The 17,982-nt window shown below is 51.4% G+C and overlaps 1 protein-coding gene across 3 annotated transcripts in view; it reads right to left on the bottom strand.

The window, feature by feature from the left end:
- The window catches only part of CAMSAP1 (calmodulin regulated spectrin associated protein 1), a 37,159-nt gene extending 22,784 nt beyond the window's left edge, over positions 1–14,375 (bottom strand). For 2 of the 3 annotated variants that reach the window (XM_075170758.1, XM_075170757.1), the window contains exons 1-2: positions 5,882–5,973; positions 4,866–5,028 (exon numbers count right to left, since the gene is read on the bottom strand). In XM_075170758.1, coding sequence (XP_075026859.1) covers positions 4,866–5,028 — 163 coding nt within the window. In that variant the 5' untranslated portion in view covers positions 5,882–5,973. Of the gene's footprint in view, positions 1–4,865; positions 5,029–5,881; positions 5,974–14,204 lie in introns of those variants that run through there. The other variant, XM_075170756.1, reaches the window with a different exon arrangement.
- Positions 14,376–17,982: the final 3,607 nt, after the last annotated feature.

The following is a 17,982-nucleotide window of genomic DNA, read 5'->3' as shown; positions in this document are numbered from 1 at the left end:
AATAACTTCACTTGTAACAACTGAGAGACAATTATTGCCAGACTCTCCTCTACTCGCTTTCGGGTAGGGACCATTTCTTTATCATCTCTCTTACAAAAACCTGTTCAAAGACTACTACCTGATTATGATTTGATAAAGAAAAATACAGCAATCTGAACAAATCTGACTTATCCCTTGAACTGGAGAAGTGGATACACCCCAGATCTTATTTTACCTCCAGAAGCATGAAGAACTGGTTTCACATGGAAGGAGAGCCAAAGCATCATGATAAACAGAACGAAGCTTATTCAGATTCTGAGTAGGATTTCATTAGTATCGGTATCTGTTCACAGAATTATTTAGTACTGTACGGATGTCCTCTAAGCTGCAGATCATGAGCAAAAGCTACACATTCTCAGCAGCTAAGACTACCTGCATTACAATAAAAACATTCTTTGTTGCTTCTCATTACAGAACTGTATTATAAACTCTGTAAGTGATCTATAGTATTACACATTAAAATTTACATACAACAGGCAGAAAAAAACCAAACTAAAAACTTTGTATACTGCTGGTGAGAGTGACTGCATTCTCATTATCATATCTTGGATCAAGCATAAAGCCACAAACCTGGATGAAGCAGAAGAGGCAAAACAATAATTCAGGAATTCTTCACCCTTGTAAACTTCACACAAGTAATATTTGGTGTTTATGAAATGGGCATTATTAAAGAAACAAATGTTTAACTATTGAATATTTGCAAAACACAACAGCTTTCTTAAAAATATTTTTGCTATGGACCCGAGAAGAAAGCTGACAAAGAATAGAAGCAGAGAACCCAGGGATTTAGGCAATTTAGCCCAGGAAACATGCTCACACTGCCTCTACAACCAGTAACTGTGGGTAGCTATTACAGTACTGTAAAACCTTATTTAACAGGTAAGTATTAAGTACTTCAAAGACCAAAAAAAGCCACAACTTGCATTTCTCCTACAATGCATTACATTAGTCCTTGGCTTTCATGCCTGTATCTTGCCAAAGGTCTCAGGCTAATGTCAGCATTAAGTCTGGAAACTATGTAAAGCTCCTAGCCCTAATAAATAAGTAAACCCCTCCAAGTTCATTTTGAAAAATCCAAATTTTACAAACTGTTTTAAAGAGCAACAACATTTGTTATGGAAAGGGCTGCAAACAACCCACTTGCTCACTGCAAGCTGCAACACTGAAAAACTTCCATATACACCTTCCATATCTAAATTTTAACATTATATTAACATTATATATATATATATAATTTTAACATTATAATGTTAAAATTTAGATATGCATTAATACACATAAATTTCTACACATGAATTAATGCTATACTAACTAAATCTGCTGAGAAATCAAAATTTTTCATTGTCATTGTCTATTTTCCCAAGTTGTACCCCAAAAAAACTGACTAGCTGTGTCCATTGTGACTGCTGCTTAAAAGCCCAGGGGGACGGCGGCGCTGGAGGACCAGGTCCATTTCCCTCTGCTCAGCTTTGTGCACCGCGTGGCCCTGTTACCGCTTGGCAATCTGGTTCATTCCACTGACTGTGAAAAAGGGATCTCTCCCACGGACGGCTTGCCAAGCCTCTCTAAACCTCCCACACTCGCCTCCTGTGAACTGAAGTTCCACAAACGCAGTGGCACGCTTGCTCCTCGGCCACTTAAACGTTATGAATTGTATTTTCACACTACTAGTAGAATTCCTTAAAGTGCACATTTGGTTCTAATCAAAGTTTGCTGATGAAAAAGATAATTCTGTTCTAAACAAATTCCATTCCCTAAACTACTGTCTCAGCTAAACGGACTTTATAATCTCTCAAGTCTATACAAGGTTTCCAGATGTTTGTGCACAGACTTTTAGAGTGATCCATGACAGTACTCCCAGATTTATTTGGGGAGAGGGAGGGGGGTGACACCGAATAGGGAAACACTTTCCTTCACAACACCCTTCCCCTCCGTCTTCTGGAATTGGGACAAACAGTTGTACGACCTCCCTCTGGAGTCCATCTGTGACAACCAGGCAGCCACCACAGACAAGAGGAGCTATGGGCTTCCAGAAACAAACCGTTCAGCTCAACTCCTATGCAAGAAGAGGGGTTGTCTCTCTAGCAGTATTTGCGTTGAAGAGAGAAGGTAGCTGTGCTCAGTTGTTTGGCTACAAAAATTCTCTCTTTTCATGGCCAGAAGGGAAAAAAGGAGGAATGCATCATCAAATGAAACAAAGCCCAAACTAGGACTTCAACTCCAAATTATGTATCATGCATGCTCCTAGTAATTTGTTCTTGAGAAAAAAAAGAAAGGATGAAGAGTTTTTCTACTTAGATGCCAGCTTAGATGTGGAGAATTCAAATATCCTGTAACAGCAAATACAAAACAGAGTTTCAGGTAAAACCTGATGAATGATGTGATGAATGACTTTTAGTAACAGTCTACACTAGAATTAAATTCCTGTTCTTGACCATTCCCACGCTTCAGTATGAGCTTGCTCAGATGAAAATGAAATCCAGGATATGCACCAGCATTTGAAAGATTAAGGCACAAAATCATGTCAATTTATATATGTCAATTCCAAATCTAACATTTCAGTAAAACACTCTTTACTTAGCCACTTGAAGGCAGTTATGGAAACCCTATCAGATAAGAATTACTTCAGAACATTAAGACAGTGTTTTGGTATTATAAACAGAGAAGTATTTTTTTTCCACCAAATTGACCAGAACTAAGTCTAAAATAACAAAAAAGTCCCCCAAAACTTTCATCTGCCTATTAAGATTTTAAGTAACAAATTCACAATTGCTTGGTAGCTGCCCAAGATCCACTGAACAACATCCAGTATCTTAACACAAAAAGAAAAACCTGAGAGATGACAAGTAATGTATTAAGTTCAAATATTATTCAAAATGATAAACACATAGGAAACGTTTTTAAACCCATCTCTCTATGAATTAAAGAGGCTTATAAATTTCTGAGTATTTTGCAATACTATTCAAGAAGTAATGGTTACTATGTGACAACGCCTTGTAGGAGCCATTTCAAAAATCAAACTAAATTTCCGTGGGCCATGGTCCTGCAAAGATATATACACACACAAAAAACCTTACTCACTGGAGCTAACCAACAGCGCAACACCAAAAGCCCCAGCAATTTTTTTTTTTCCTACCGTTCATTTAACTTCTATTAAAATGTAATCTGAACAAGCCTAAATACAAGCGGAAAAAATGGCAAACGCTGCTACAGCCTTCTCTACGCTAGAGATCACATCATTGTCATTATGAAAGCCGGGTTTCTTTTCTAACATTTTTAGTCAAAAGAAAGCCAAATACTTATTCAATGTAAGTCCGCGTTGTCAAGTGCATAAACAGACTTGCTGTTAACCCGTTAACTGGTCCAAGACATACAGACACAACCCTGAGTTCTGCAGCCCCAGAAGACACTACCAAGAGACACGAGGCCATAAAGCTCTGCAGCATAGGAGCCATGCCAGTCAATTCTAATTTAGGATTAGCTTTCTTTCGAAACAAAGTCATAATATAAATAGTGTGTCTCCATGTCTGGAATATCCGTTTTATCTCTGATCACCAAAAAGGCTTCAGGAAACATTACAAACAATTCCAGCAACTGAAAAATATTTACATGGGGAAATGCCTTTTCAGTTCGTTTAAGTTATCAATGTTTTACTAACGCCCTCCCAAAATTCCCATATTTTTTAAACGTCATCTGATAAATGGGTTTTTTTTTGTCTCTTGTTGCTTGTAATGAAATACCTTCACTAATATTAAACATTATAAAACAATGATTTTCTATTTTCCCCACAATCATTAAGAACACTGACAGAGCTGGAAATACTAAAAAAGAAAGATAATTTAGAAAAATATTCCAACAAGGATTAAAATTTAACTGCAGGAATGGACTGCTTTTCTTCAGCCTTGTCACAAAGTAAGCTAGTGCTAATCCATTAAGCATATTACGAGTTTGGTGAATTAGACTTAGATTAACAGGGCTACTTCATTTTCCAAAACAAGACTCTGTACATGTTTTTATTATATGTTTTGTTCTGGATAAACAAAACCCACAAGTATTCCATCATATTTCTTCATAATGAAGCTACTTAAATGCAAGATGTATCTAGTAACAATAATTAAGAATAGACAGATAGATCTAGTTCAAAACAAAAAAGCAAATTTCAATAGATGCCAGGAAAATACTGTACAAATGATACTCCAAGACTCCTTATTTTTCCATGTTTGACTGTAAAGGTTTATGACAACATAAGGGAAAGAAGAACAACTCTATCACCTACAAGTTGAACAGACAAACTGTACCCGTTCATTCAACATTTCTTTTACATAAAAGAATGTTGCTGATCATAAACGGATTCAAATGGATTTGAAACCAAAACCACAATTGGACCAAAAAAAAAAAAGTCCTAACTGAGCATACAAAGGGTATCAAGGTTCTAGCATCCGTTGGCCAAGATGACTAGACATGGAAGCACACTAAAGCCTTCACAGCCTGGAGGGCCTTGGGGCCTGCAAGCAGTGACATACAGTTCTGTGGAGGAAAGTCTACTTAGCTAAATGAGGATTTAAACATTTTGAGGTATGCATTCTTCACAAGCACAATCTGTGAGCATTCACCATTAGGTTTGCTGATTCAGGGCATCTCATATAGTTCCACTATTCCTGTCGAAGGTACCAGGAAACATAATATTACAAGAGAACAGACTGTCATATTATTGATATTTAAAACAAAGGTGATTTAAGCCCAATTTAATTACTTCTGGAATGGCAGGGGAGACAGAAAAAGCAAGAACAAAACCAAGAACGACTTCCTGATAAAAGTGGTCTTACCTATTCCGTAGGCTTTAGCACAGATCCATTGTAGATTAGCAGCTATTTTTGCTCTGGCTGAATCATAGAGTTCCAAAGGGACAATCTCAACTGCACTATCTGTCAGGGCATCCATTTTTCTTCTGGTACTATCTCCACCCGCACAAACATCAACATCCACCATCTAAAACAAAAACAAAAGGCAGTGGACTTTTACACAAGCAATCGCTCCCATTGCATTTTTAAAACCGCACAGGAGCGGAGTTGGCTGAATGGATCGCCAGCACGCATTATACCAGGCACAATACGGTGGGCTGAACACCACAGGCCCGACATCCTTCAGGCTTTTCATTGGAAGGGCTTATTTCACAATTTAAAATCCACTCGGAAATCAAAAGACATCCGAGCCCACAGCGAGCATCCCTTTTTCTGCAAGCCGCGGATCTGCTCGCCGACAGCCCTTTGCATGGCTCGCCTTAGCAAAAGAAGAAAGGAGCAGCCCATCACCTGCGCGACCGCTGGAATAAAGAAAGCCCGGGGCGCTCCCTCTCCGCCCTCCCAGCGCACCCTCCGCCGCTCGCCCCCCGCAGCCCCCGCACCGCTGTCCCCGCCGAACAATGCGCGCAGGTACCGCGGCCCCCGCCCGCCCCGCGGGGCCGCGCCGAGGGCAGGGGCAGGCCCGGGGCAGCACCTGGGGCTCCTTCCCTCGCCTCGCCCGGGCGAAGCAGCAGAGATTTCTCGCCCGCACCCCCATGCCCGCGCCGCCCCGCACCGCTCGCCCCGCCGGGCGGCGGGAAGCCGCGCCGTGCCGGAGGAGGGCAGGGGGAACGGCGGCTCCCCCTCCCCGCCGCGGCCCAGCCCGCATCCCCGCCCCCACCCGGGAGGAGGAGGAGAGGGAGGAGGAGGAGGAGGAGGAGGGAGAGGGGCGCAGCCCACCCGGCGCCGGGAGGCTGCTCCCCACACGGGAGCCGCCGAGCCCCCGCCGCCGCTCCCCCCTCACGCCCGCCCGCCGCGGCCTACAGGCCCCGCCGCCTCACCTTTCCGCGCTACCGCTGCCTCATCCCCGGGGCGGGAGAGGCCACCCCCGCGGCACCCGGGGCCCCGGCGGCGCGCCGAGAGGCGGGGGCAGGCTCGGCGGGCCGGGGCCGGGGCCGGCGCCGGTGCGGGAGGGAGGAAGGGCGGCCGGGAGGGCGGGCGGGCGGGAGCCGCCGCTGCCGCCGCCGTCGGGCCGGGGCTGCCAACGCTCGGGACCGCGCGCGCGCGCATGCGCCCGCCTCGCGCGCGCGCCCTCTCTTCCCCCCCCTCCTCCTCCTCCTCCTCTCCCGGCCGGGGCGGCGCGCGCTCGGCGGGAAAGGAGGCGGGGCCCGCTCCCGCGCGCGCCGCCAGGCCCGGACCGGCGGGCGGGGGGAGGCAGCACTGCGCAGGCGCGGGGCTCGGCCGCCTGCGGCCCTCGCTAGGCAACCGTTGCCAGGGGAACGGGGACCGGCCCGCGCGGCGCGGGGAGCCCTTCTTCCCTCACGGCCGCGCCGGGCCGCCCCGGGCCGGGGCAGGGCAGGGCGCAGCCCCGGGGCTGTGGTAGCCCTGCCCCAGCCCGTGTGGCGGGGCCGTAGCGCGGAGCTCTCGGGGGCCGGGTGAGCCCTCGCACCCTCAGCGCCACGCCAGGCCCCGCAGCCCGCGGGAGGCACAGAGGCCTGCTCAGGCCGCAGCCTTCCCCCTTGTGAGGGAGGGAGTCCAGCCGCCCCGCCGGGTGGTGACCCCGTCCTGTGGCTTCCTGGCCCTGGCTACGGTTTCCGAGCACCAGGGTCCGCCGTGGGGGAGTCGTGACAGTGACGGAGAAGGAGCCTTTCTGGTGAAACTGGGGTGAATGGCGAGAGTGGCTTGAGCCGCTTCCCCATCCATATTGCACAGCAGCTCTGCCAGGCAGGTCCTGGGCCTCGTAACCCGCAGTGTGGGAGGCGCGCGGGGTTTGCAGGGGTTTAGGGAACCAGAGCGCGGGCAGAACTGCGGCGTCGGGGGGTTTGCAGTGACTGGCGTGTGGCTGAGCTTCGCCACCGCCGGCCCGTTGTTCCCTTCCTCGCCCTGGCAGCCTGATGTGCCTCTTCACGGCGGTGTCACAACCAGTTGTCATCTTTACTTGGCCTTCCGTTTTAATGCAGGGAAGCACAGAAATGCCAAAAAACCTTTGTCTCTTGATTGTAAATCACTAGCTGTGGAAACCTTTAGGTACACAATAAAGCCCACTGTAGTGAAATCAGGCGTTTGCTTATCGCGTGAAGGACTGAGATCTCTCTCTTCTGCCAACCTCACTTGACAAAACATTGGTTGATAATCAGCGACACTTTTCTTTAGGTTATTACAAATAATTTCCCCCAAGACTTGATTGTTAGTATCTGCTCATGATCAAAGGATGTCAAAGATGGTTTTCAGGCAGAAGCCAGCTTATGCATCTTGTGTCTTTCTTAGCAAATAAAGAACTTCTTCACCTGGTTTATGTCATGATCCATAGATAACAGCAAGAAATGTTTGACAGGTATAATATGTTGATGGTTGTTCTTTGCTGGGTGCAGTTAGACTACCAACATCGCCTGAGGGCCACTCCGCTGCGTGCAGTTAGACACTGCCGACTACCAGCCACCATGTAGAGGCCGGTGTCCTGCCGCCCGCACGGGGAGCCTCGGGCTCATCCCACCCCGTGCTGCGCACTGCGTTTGTGATCAGAACTAGATCCTGCAGATTAACTCACTTGACAAGTGAGCTTCAGGGCTCACCTGAAAAGTGAAGCCGCGTGATTGAGTAGAGGTTTGAGCCTTTAATGCCTGTGCTGGATAGATGAATTATCTCAATAGCCAGCTACTGAAAATGTGATTATAAGTTTAGCTGCACAACAGTGATAGCAGACTGACCTTACTCTACCTAATTTTCTGTTATGATTCTCATAAATTATTTTTTGCTGCATGTAACTGGTAGATTACATAAATGTTTCAAAATCATTAAAGATTGATTTGGGTCTGTCTTAAGATTCAACATTTATTTGCCTATATCTTTTCAAAGTGCAAGCAGAGGGCATTCTGCTTCGTCTCATCAGGAAATACGATCTGGCGTTCAAAGGTTATTCCAGCCTCTACCACTCTTACATATTGCAAGATTGTATGCAATCAAAGTAGACATCCTTTGCAAACAACTTGCTACTTGTTTTATAATCGCCATTTGAAGAGTTCAGTTTTCAATACAGTTTTTACAGGCTGTCGTTTTGTGACGTTATTATAACAAGTTGCTCTTGTTTTTAGATTAAGCATTAAGGCCCAATCCAAATCCCCTTAAATTCGAGAAGAATGTTGTCATTTATGTGGTGGATCAGGCATTAAATGGACTGCAGAAACAGAATGGCCCTTTGACTCTTGGAGCAGGTGACCGGTATGCGAGGGTGAAGGTGCAGCCGGGAGAAAACTGACCTACTTCTTCCTCTGACGTATTTTTGCTAGAGGTAAAGAATGAATCCAGCTGTTAAACTTATCAGAATCACTTAGGAACAAAATATGTTTTAAGAGGGTGGCAGACTACCCCCCGCAAAACCAAGCCAGTATTACCTGGACCCCTGAAACTCTCAGAATAAAAAAGTGGGAAAGTTTGGCTCAAGGAAATGAACATTGTGGAGAAAAAGCATAGCGGGGAGTCTAGTGGTAAGGAGAATGCTCTCCTTTAGAGGCCTCTGCTGCACTTAGGATCCTGGCCTTAGAATTCCCTCTAGTTCTACCCCTTTCACTCGTACAGCGCTATCCTCCAGATCTGCGTTTATGTATCGCTGTCCTCCAGCCCGATGTGAAATGAGCTGCCACTTCTTCCTCTGCGGTAATACCCTGAAACTCTGTCACTGAGGGCATTAGCGTGTCCTTAATTGGAACCTGAAATGAATGTTTGGGAAAACTTTGTAGCTGATGATGAAGTGGTTTGTCAAGAACTTAGCACCATCCCACACCAGCGTCCTCAAAATTGTCCTGGAGATAAAAAGCCTGCATTTAAAATGGGAGGGTCACCAGTGGATTGCTAAACATGTTTGCTTTTTTAATGAGAAAATAAATGACTCTCCCATATTCAGTAGCAGCAAATTCATCTTTAATTTGCGTACCACTTGTTTCTTTCCTGTACTCCACTACTAAACATGCTTCAAGGCTTTTCTTCTGGAAAATGTTAATACATTGCTTTTCTATATGAAATAATTTTCCTATTAGTCTTCTGGATTCCTTAACCATTCAAGAGTGGGTGTACACGTGAACTGACAAATACTGCGCAACTTGTCTTCCAGCAGAACTCCGAGATTAATTACTAGCATGTAATACCTTTGAGAAATTACCATATTCAAACACGACGCCTATTACATGTAACAAAGCTAAACTCACGTGCTTGTTTTCTGCCGCACTGGAAGAATGCCTGGGATTTCAGTTTCTTCCACCATGTTTCATTTAGCAATATGTGAGATTACATGTACAATAAGAGTATCAGTCCCTTGTCATCCCAAGGACATCAGATCTAAAAAAATGTATCGTCTGTAGAAATATAAAGGTGCTGAGCACTGGGATCGTATAGGGTGGAGATACTTCCTGGGTATGTAAAGAAAGCAAGAGCTGACCCGTCAGTGGCACTCATCAGCACCCTCCAGTTAGAAAGGCCAGCAGGGAATCGGGATTCTCCCTCAGCATTACAAAAAGCACCTTCAGGTGAAGGAAAACACGTATCTGCCGGAGATTGCATGACAGCCCGTGCTTCACTGTCTCCCTGTAGCTATTTATGGAGAGGGAGGACTCCATGCAAAGTCTCTACCCATCACATAATGCTCTTAGCGCTCAAATCGGCAAAAGAAGCCGAGCAAGGGGCTGTGACTTGGGAATTTTGGCGTGCTGTGTAGCCTGATTTCTGCTTCCTTTACTTTCCTCCATTAGGACTCACCCCACTTTCCAAAGTGGTGATTTCCCATCTTTCACCTCCTTTCTTCCTCTCCCCAGGAAAAGAACAGTCATCAGCAGGAGAGAGAGGCATTCCCTCCACCAGCTCCTCAAACGCTGCCCACAGTCGGGTAAGGTTTACCATACCCCAGTCCCACAGCATAAACACTGTACAGACGGGTTTGCCCCAGGCAGCACCGCCACGGAGCAAACAAGAAGAAACCACTCTGGTCTGGTGCATACTGCGCTCCTCGTCCCTCCGGCTCGTTTATAACCCACATCCTTCAGGACCGAGCTGCCCGCTGCCAGCGCTGCTCATCAGCATTGCTGGGGGAGCGCGTGCTAATCCAGCCCTCCTCTTCGGCAGCGTGTGAAGGTGGGTGGCTCTATCTGGGAGGAGGTTCTTTGCCTTCAGTCTTGCTCAACAGCTCCTGCCTGTGCTCTCAGGAGCAGCGAGAGAAGACAGTCAAATGAATCAACAGGATTTTTTCCTCTTATCCTTGCAAAATTTCCATGATGGTCAAAAGTGCTTGAGGACAGCCCTGGCAGAACAGTGAGGAGCAGCTCGTGCGTGCTTGCAGCCCAGGCTGCCTGCAGCCCTCTCCTTGCGGCTCTATTTTCAACCCTGGACTAATTTTGAACAGCGCTGTATCTGCTTCCCTGTGCTTAGTTCTGCAGGGCCTCGTTTGCCCTGGTGCTGAGCACTTAATATCCCCGGCTGGGATCGACTTAGAGCCTGGGCGCTTCCAGAGGTCACTGCATGGGGCGAACGCTGGCACCACCACTGCAGGCTATCTGGGAGGAGGAGAAGTCTGTCTTCTCTATGCCGGTAGGCTTTAGCATCCCCCAGCACATGCTACAAAGTTCAAAAAAAGTTACGTCTTACTAGAAATTCTCTAAGGAAAAAGAGATGTGGTCAAAAGACATTTAAAATATTGCCTGAATGAATGGAACCGGGGTACCGTAACATGGGGGTGAAAGGGGGGGCTGGCAGAGTCCTCATTCAGTTGCTGCTCTGACAGCTTCAAAATGTATTTTTCTTCCTTGTACAAAATAATTTCCTATGACAGTTCATCATATAGCCAGCCTTAAGGAGGAGAGAGCAGAATATTATTCTTGGTAATAGAACAGTCACTTCAGTGCGATTACCAACACCACGGGAACAGTTTCTAGAGCATAATGCTGTTGTCAGTAATTGCTTATATCCAGTTCTGTAACTCGTGAGGAATATGCAGTGGCATGGCCTTCTGCATCAGGGAACCGCATGCAACAAGCGATATTTTTCATGTAAATAAAGAAAACAAATTAGGTACAGATAGTAGGACTCTATTTCATTTATGCATTCATATTATTTTAAAGGTAACATGCACGCAAATCAGCTATTATGCTGATGAGTGCAACAAGTTATTCAGATTTATTTCTTTTCCCCTTGTTTAAAATATTTGATGTGTATCAAATGATGCCGGGGAAGAACCGCTTCACACCTCCGCCTGCCGTTTGGGCCTTGCCTGGTCTTCCCCTGGCAGCCCACAGGGCTGCTCCGGGGCTGCTCCTGCCCCTCCGAACCCGGGGACCGTCTGCTCTGGGGGCAAACGAGCCGGGCAGGGACCACTGGCAGCTCTGGTCCTTGTGGAGAGGGGCTTCCCCCCCGCTGTGTGCGCGGTCTGAGGACGATCCCCATCGCTTTTAAAATAATACTTCTATTTAGCACTTATCTTCAAAGTGCCGTACAAACATAATTAATGACTGTGTTATTGCCAGGGGGAAGAGCTGGCAGAGGGAGGGGTGACAGCTCGCCCTGCCTGGCTGGCGCGCTGGAAGCCAGCCCTTCCTTTGCTGGCTGCGAGGAGCGGGATGTTCCCTCACCGGGCTGCGGTTATCTGCAGCAATTACAGCTCTGGAGGCGCTGGCGGTGGGTTTTAAGTGCCTGCATTAATAATAGGAGGGGTTTTAGCATGTAAGATATTTTTATCTATAAGATTATTTATTTTTAAAGCCCCTGGGCTATGTTTAGGAGGATGACGGGTCAATAGCATTTACAGCCCACCAGGTTTTCCGGGGAGACTGCTGTACCAAGAGGTTTGGTCCCGGCGTGCCTTCCCTGTGCCTTGTCCTTCCTCAAGCAACCCCAACCAGAGAGACCCCAGGGACTAGCTGGGTGAGTGCTGAAAGGTTTTTGAGTGTGCCATGATCTAATTAATGAGCAAACGAGATTTTTCTGTATTTCCATGTATCTTTGTATTCATTAGACCCTTTTTAGCAGTCATATTCGGGTAGTGTTCAGACAGAAATCAATTTCAATAGGAACTGTTGATTTGCTTTACCCAGAGGATTTCTTTTTAAAATGCACTTTTTTCCTAAGGACACTTTGGAAAGTAAAACTGTATTTACCGCAAATGTATAACTATGCAAAGAGAGAATGACTCATCTCCAACTTTTTCACCACTATTTAAACATTATTGGAAAGCCATGAATAATTGAAAGGCAGAAGAAATGAGTAAGAAAGAAAATCTAATTGAATTCCAAAATGCAACATCTGCCCCCTGCTCCTGGCTGCGCTCTGCGAGGTGCAATAGCTGAGAGCAAGACTGGGTGCACTCAGCATCTTCATCCCAATAAATGCCGTTGGGTTTGTGGCTGGAGCAGGACAAAGCCCTGGCGCCCCGATAACCTGACTTCCAGCAAAACGGCACGTAACCCTCCTCTCTCCCCATGAGCCGGTGCTGGTCATTCTCAAAAACAACGTCCTGAACCACTGCTAAGGGTTATCTTTGGGAACTCGCAGCAGACGCCAGCCAACCTTTTCCAAAAATGCATTACAACATCGTTATTTCACTGAAAGGTTTTACATGCGTTGCACAGAGGGAGGTGTTCGCGTGGGAACAAAACCGGGGCCGCCTTGTTCCAGGTCCCCCGGGGGATGCACAAAGGCAAAGGTGCCTGCCGGCTCCCGGAAAATCACCTCTTCCATCCCAGACACGGGAGGGATGTACCCGACCCAGGCGTCTCCCTTCTCCTGTGGCAGGTTTGCGTAATGATCTCGAGAGACAGGGGGCATTTTGAGGAGAGGGCTGTCATTTCTGGATTTTAAGGTTTCCCCCTCCATAAATATAAACCACGTGGCCCCGGGCCAGGGGGACAGCACCGCAATGTGCTCCAGGTGGCTTTGATGTGCAAGGCTTCAGCCCAGGGAGTTTCTAAAGAGCAGAAACTACCCCAAAAGCAAATTAAAGCTCCTCTAATTCCACCACGGCAGGGCCTGGCGGGGGCGGGCGGTGGCTTCCCACTGCATTTCGACTCATTCCCGTTCAGTATTTTTAGCTCCTGCTATTCTGGTGGGACGCAGCTCCTGGTTCACCTTGCTGCCGGCTCCGTGCCGCGGCTGAGCCCTTCCCCTGGCAGCCCTGTCCCCTCCTGCCCTGCCTCTAGAGAGGTGCCAGGGCAAACACTGCCCTCCTCACCCCCTCGGGTCCCTGCCAGCCTGCACACGCTGCGCTTGAACGCTCTTAAATCTGTAGCCAGAGAAATATGTTAATGTACAAATTAGTCAGAGGAATTGAAACATCCCAATCCTGCTTGTCCAGGTCCTATTTACAGCAAGAACTTGAGACACGGAGCAGGAAACCAAGCCAGCACCTCCCAGCCACCGGCAGCAAACTGGCTGATGGACCCGAGAGCCGGGCAGGAGCAGGCAGGGGGGTGGCAGGGGCTGGCGCTGTCCCCACGCTCCCTGGCAGGGATGCTCATGCCCTGGGGCGCACGTCCCGTCCCTCCCTGCCGCAGGGCTTGGCACACAGGGGCTCCCCGCACGCCCCGGGGTGCCCAGAGCAAGGCATCGCCTGTAATCCCTTCCGGAGGCTTCGGCACACGCCGAGGGTGGCAGAGGCAGCCTGCGGCTCTGCGCGGGCAGGACCAGCCCCATGCCAGGAATGGTCCGAGAGAGGAGAGAGGCCGCAGTGCCGCGAGCAGCACCCAGGGCTGAAATGCAACACGGTTCATGAGGGTCCCATCCTGCTGAGATCGGGGTGACCCCACTGTCCCGGTCGAAGCGGGCATGGTGCCGGTGACTTGGGCCATCAGGCATGGGTGCTACCCACATGGGGCTGTACTGCAGGTCCCCACGCGTGCTGAGGCTGATGCCTGCCCAGCACTGCTCTGCCCGGGGCTCCCCTCACTCGCCGGGGTTCAGAGCTGGCTGAGAGCAGCCCGTACCCCCCTGGCTGGCCCTGGGAACTGGGGTGACAACACCCCTGGGGCTGCCAGGAGCACACGGAGAAGGGGATGCTGCAAAGGACGCCCATATCCGTGGGGCTGGGGCATTGGGTGCCGCTGCCTGTCCTGTTGGGCAAGACACACGGACGCTATAAGACCCCCAGCAGAAGCCCCCCGGGCGGGTAAACCCCCGACAGCGCTGACTTACCGGAGGCAGCCGCCGGCATCCTCGCAGCCTCGGGAGTTGCGGGGGGCTCTGGGCAGCAGCCCGTGGCCTGGGAGCCCATGGCACATCCCAGGGGCTTAGCGCCGGGGGGCTCGGTCCCCTCCTCTCCCCGGGAAGGGTCGGGGGGAGCGGGGCAGCGCTGTGCTCTCCAGCATCGCTGGCGTCGCCACGGCAACTGCTGAATGACTCACGCTCATTTATGAGTGACATCAGAGGTGCGGAGGAGGGGGCCGGGGGCTGGAGGGGCCGAGGGCGATGCTGGGAGCAGATATTCCCTGTTCGGTGTTGCTGGTTAAAGCTGGAAGGTTTTGTGCAGGGAAAACATCCCGAGGCAGCCCTGCGGCCCCAGGGCAGCGTCTCGCGGGTCCTCCTGGATTTGTGCAGGAGACCCGCGGAGTCGGAGGGGAGGCGATGCCGGAGCCCCGCCGTGGGTCAGCTCTGCTCTCTGCCCAGCGCTGCCCGGTGCTGGCGGCGGGGCTGGGGCACAGCAGGACGGACACCCCGGAGCAGACAGGGCCCCGCTCCCCCGTGTGCCCTTGGGCCTCGGCTCTGTTCGAAACACAACCAGGTTAAGGAAACCGGTTTAGAACTCACTCGCCTGGACTGGCTTCACCCTCGTGCTGGGCATGTGAGCAGCGGGAGGTCGCTTTCAGGGGGCACGCTGGGCTCCTCGTCTTTGGTGTTGCTGCACCATCCCCCGGGCACCCTGCCCGCACCCGGAGGCACTCGCAGCTCCCCAACCCGGCACGCTCACAGCGTGGGGGCTGAAAAGTGGCCTCGCTTGAAAACTAGTCCAGAAGAGGGAGAAACATTAGCAGGGCACGTGGACAGGGGGTTTAGGCACCACCACGCGCAAGCGCTCCACATCTGGACATTTTTCAGAGCATTGTGGTAGCACCTTTGCTCGCAGCTTGCCGCGCGGGGCTCCGCTACGCACCATCGGGTAACCACAGCCAGCAGCGCCCACGCTCCCTCCCCTCTCGCTCACAGGCTCCGATAGATCGAGCCCGATGAGACAGGATGAAATATTTTTAGTAGGATGAGAGTCCTGCACGAGGCTCCGTGCGCAGCAAGAGCAGCGCCAGGTCAGACAGCGATGCAGCAGCTACACGATCTCCAAGAAACAAACTTTTCTCAGCCCTCGGCGGGAGCAGCCCAGGGGCATCACTCAACCCCCCCCCGACACCCTCTCGGGGGCTTCTGGGCGTCCCTCCTTACGTGAGGCTGGGATCAGGAACCCAACACTCGAGCTTTTATTTTTAGCACAGCAAGCTATAAATAGAGCCCACGGTAACCCACGGAAATCTGAGCGACTGCTCGGCCCGGGAAGTGATGGCACCGGGGAAGCCCGTGGCGGCCAGAGCTGCCCGGCCAGCGCCGCGCTGCCGGGTGTCCCGCAGGGAATGGGCAGGGATGGAAATACACGGCACTTCAAACTGCTTACGGGCTCGGCTGGGCCGGGCACGACGCTCCTGCAAGGGGGACGAGGGGGCTGGCAGGGGGAGCGGGCTGCTGCCCCCTCCTGCCTGCGCTGGGGGGAGCGGGGAGAGGAGGGATGGGGAAGGACCGGGGGGCCAGAACGCAGATTTCAGGGAGGATTGTGCATTTTTTCTTTCCTTGGTGACCGTTCGCATGTGGGAGCAGGGGAGGAAGGCGCCCGTCTGCGAGGAAGCCGGGCGTATGGGGGTAAAGGCGGAGAGCACCCCGTGATTCATCGCACGCAGCCTGGCAACGAGCTCCTGTGTAGGGGAAAACACAGATGGAAGAGGGCTGCTGCGGTGCCGAGCCAACAGCACGGAAATAGTCGGCTGGTGTCCTTTTAAGGATGATTTAGAAGGGTCCGAACTACTTTTCTTTTCTTGCACACTTCACGGAGGAGCCGTGCGGGGTGGGGGGGTCCAGCAGCCCGCACCGCCTGGCTCGCCCCGGCGGGGGCCATGCTGCTGCCTGGCTGCGGGCGCCACGCAGGAACAGAGCAAAAATCGAATCCCATGTGCCAAGAAGTCCAGAGAGATGTCCCAAACCCCCCACGGCCCTCGCGGGGGAAGGGGTCGAGGCGGCTGCCTGGCTGGAGGCTCCGCGCGGCAGCGGGCGCTGTGCTGTTCCGCGGGCCGCCCTGCACAGCAGCGTCGAGGAGCTGAATAATTCAACCACGCTCTGGGCACGTGGGAGCCGCCACAGGAATGGGACTCCTGGGTGCAGATTCCCTGCGGAGCAACCCTTCCTCAGAGGATGAATAGAGGTTCACTGCAACATAAATGTGGTTTATGCCCAAGCCACGGCTCATAAACGCCAGGTAACCACATCATGCAGAAGTGCTACCAGTCTTCCATGAGTAATTTCTTTCAGGGTGCACCAGGAGCCACTCACACCCGCACAGCACAGCACCGAGACGCTCCAAGAATTAAATGCGAAGCCTCCGCAGCCGTCGCTTGCACCGTGCACGCAGAGCCCCGGTGTGGAACCAGCTCAACCAGCTCACCGCTCCGCGCACGCCGCTTCCCGGAGTGGGAGAGCTCGTTATGCAACTGCTGATGGCATCGTTAACGAAACCTGTTTGAGAGCTGCAGCTCTTCCCTGTGACAGCCGCAGGGAAGCAGCAGTACTAATCCTGGGGTGCGGGATCTGTGCAGGACCCCAAGACGCGGGGTTTGCATTAACCACCTGCAGCCGAGCCCCCGGCACAGGGGAGGCAGCGGCCGCGCTGCCGGAGCCCAGCACCCAGAGCCACCCACGACTGCCTGGGAGCCCCGGGCATTCGCAGGCTCTGAACTCAGGCCTTTTATTTGGGCACCAGCTCCTCGGCCAGGCATCTCATTTACACCCTCGGGTTTGAGCGCTGGTCAGTTCTCCAGGTTTATTTTGGTCCGGTGCGGTCCGGTCCAGCACATCTCGAGTTACTGGTGACCCTCCCCCAGCTCCACCAGTGACCGGATTCCTGGTGACACTGGATACACGGGGCTCGGGCGCTGCAATCCCTTCTCGGGTCACGTTCACCGGCAGTTGTACCAACGCTGTTCGCACGTGTACGCTAGAGACCTGCTCGCCTTCAAGCCGTTTTCCAGGCCCAAACCACCGGAGTGATGGTCCAGCTCACACGTGCAAGTCTCGCCTTTGAAGGGAAGGCTTTTGAGTAGCGACAGAAAAGAATTTGCCCCATTAATTCCGCCCCAAACCCACTTCCCCTATAGCAAAGCATCCCCAGCAGCTTCCAGAGCTGCTGCTTCCTTTGGCCAACCCCTCTCTCACAGTAAAATCACCGTTATGAAAAACCAGCATGATCCAGCACAGAGCAAGCGATTGGATTGTCGCAGCGGGGACCGCAGCCTCGACCCGCGCGCACAGGGCTGCCAGGGCGCAGGAGCTCCCGGCGGCAGCATCTGCCGCTGCCTTCTGTTCCGCTGGAACCCACCGCGGCAGACACGTTAGAGGAGCCGGCCGGGCAATTGTACAATATTTTACTCCTTTTTACGGGTTAGTGCGACCAGGGACCACCGATTCGTGGGAGAAGAGTGAGCGCATGGAAGGAGAAAGCCCGACCCCTGCGCAGCTCGCCGGGCGATGGGAAACCACCCTGGGGACGGGAACGACTCTGCCCCACCGCGTGTGGTGTGGGTAATGCCTCACCTTGCCAACACCGAGCTGCACTTCCACAGCCAAGTGCAACCCGCACTTACCTCCCCCAGCCTTCGCAGTACGGGCTCCGGCGCTGACGGGGGCTGGAGGGGCCGAAGCAGCGGCGAGCCTCTCCTCGTCGCTG

The sequence above is a fragment of the Calonectris borealis genome, chromosome 21, assembly GCF_964195595.1.
Source record: "Calonectris borealis chromosome 21, bCalBor7.hap1.2, whole genome shotgun sequence".
Classification (NCBI taxonomy): domain Eukaryota; kingdom Metazoa; phylum Chordata; class Aves; order Procellariiformes; family Procellariidae; genus Calonectris; species Calonectris borealis.
Note: the sequence above shows the minus strand (reverse complement) of the source record. Positions and strands in the feature narration are given on the sequence as shown.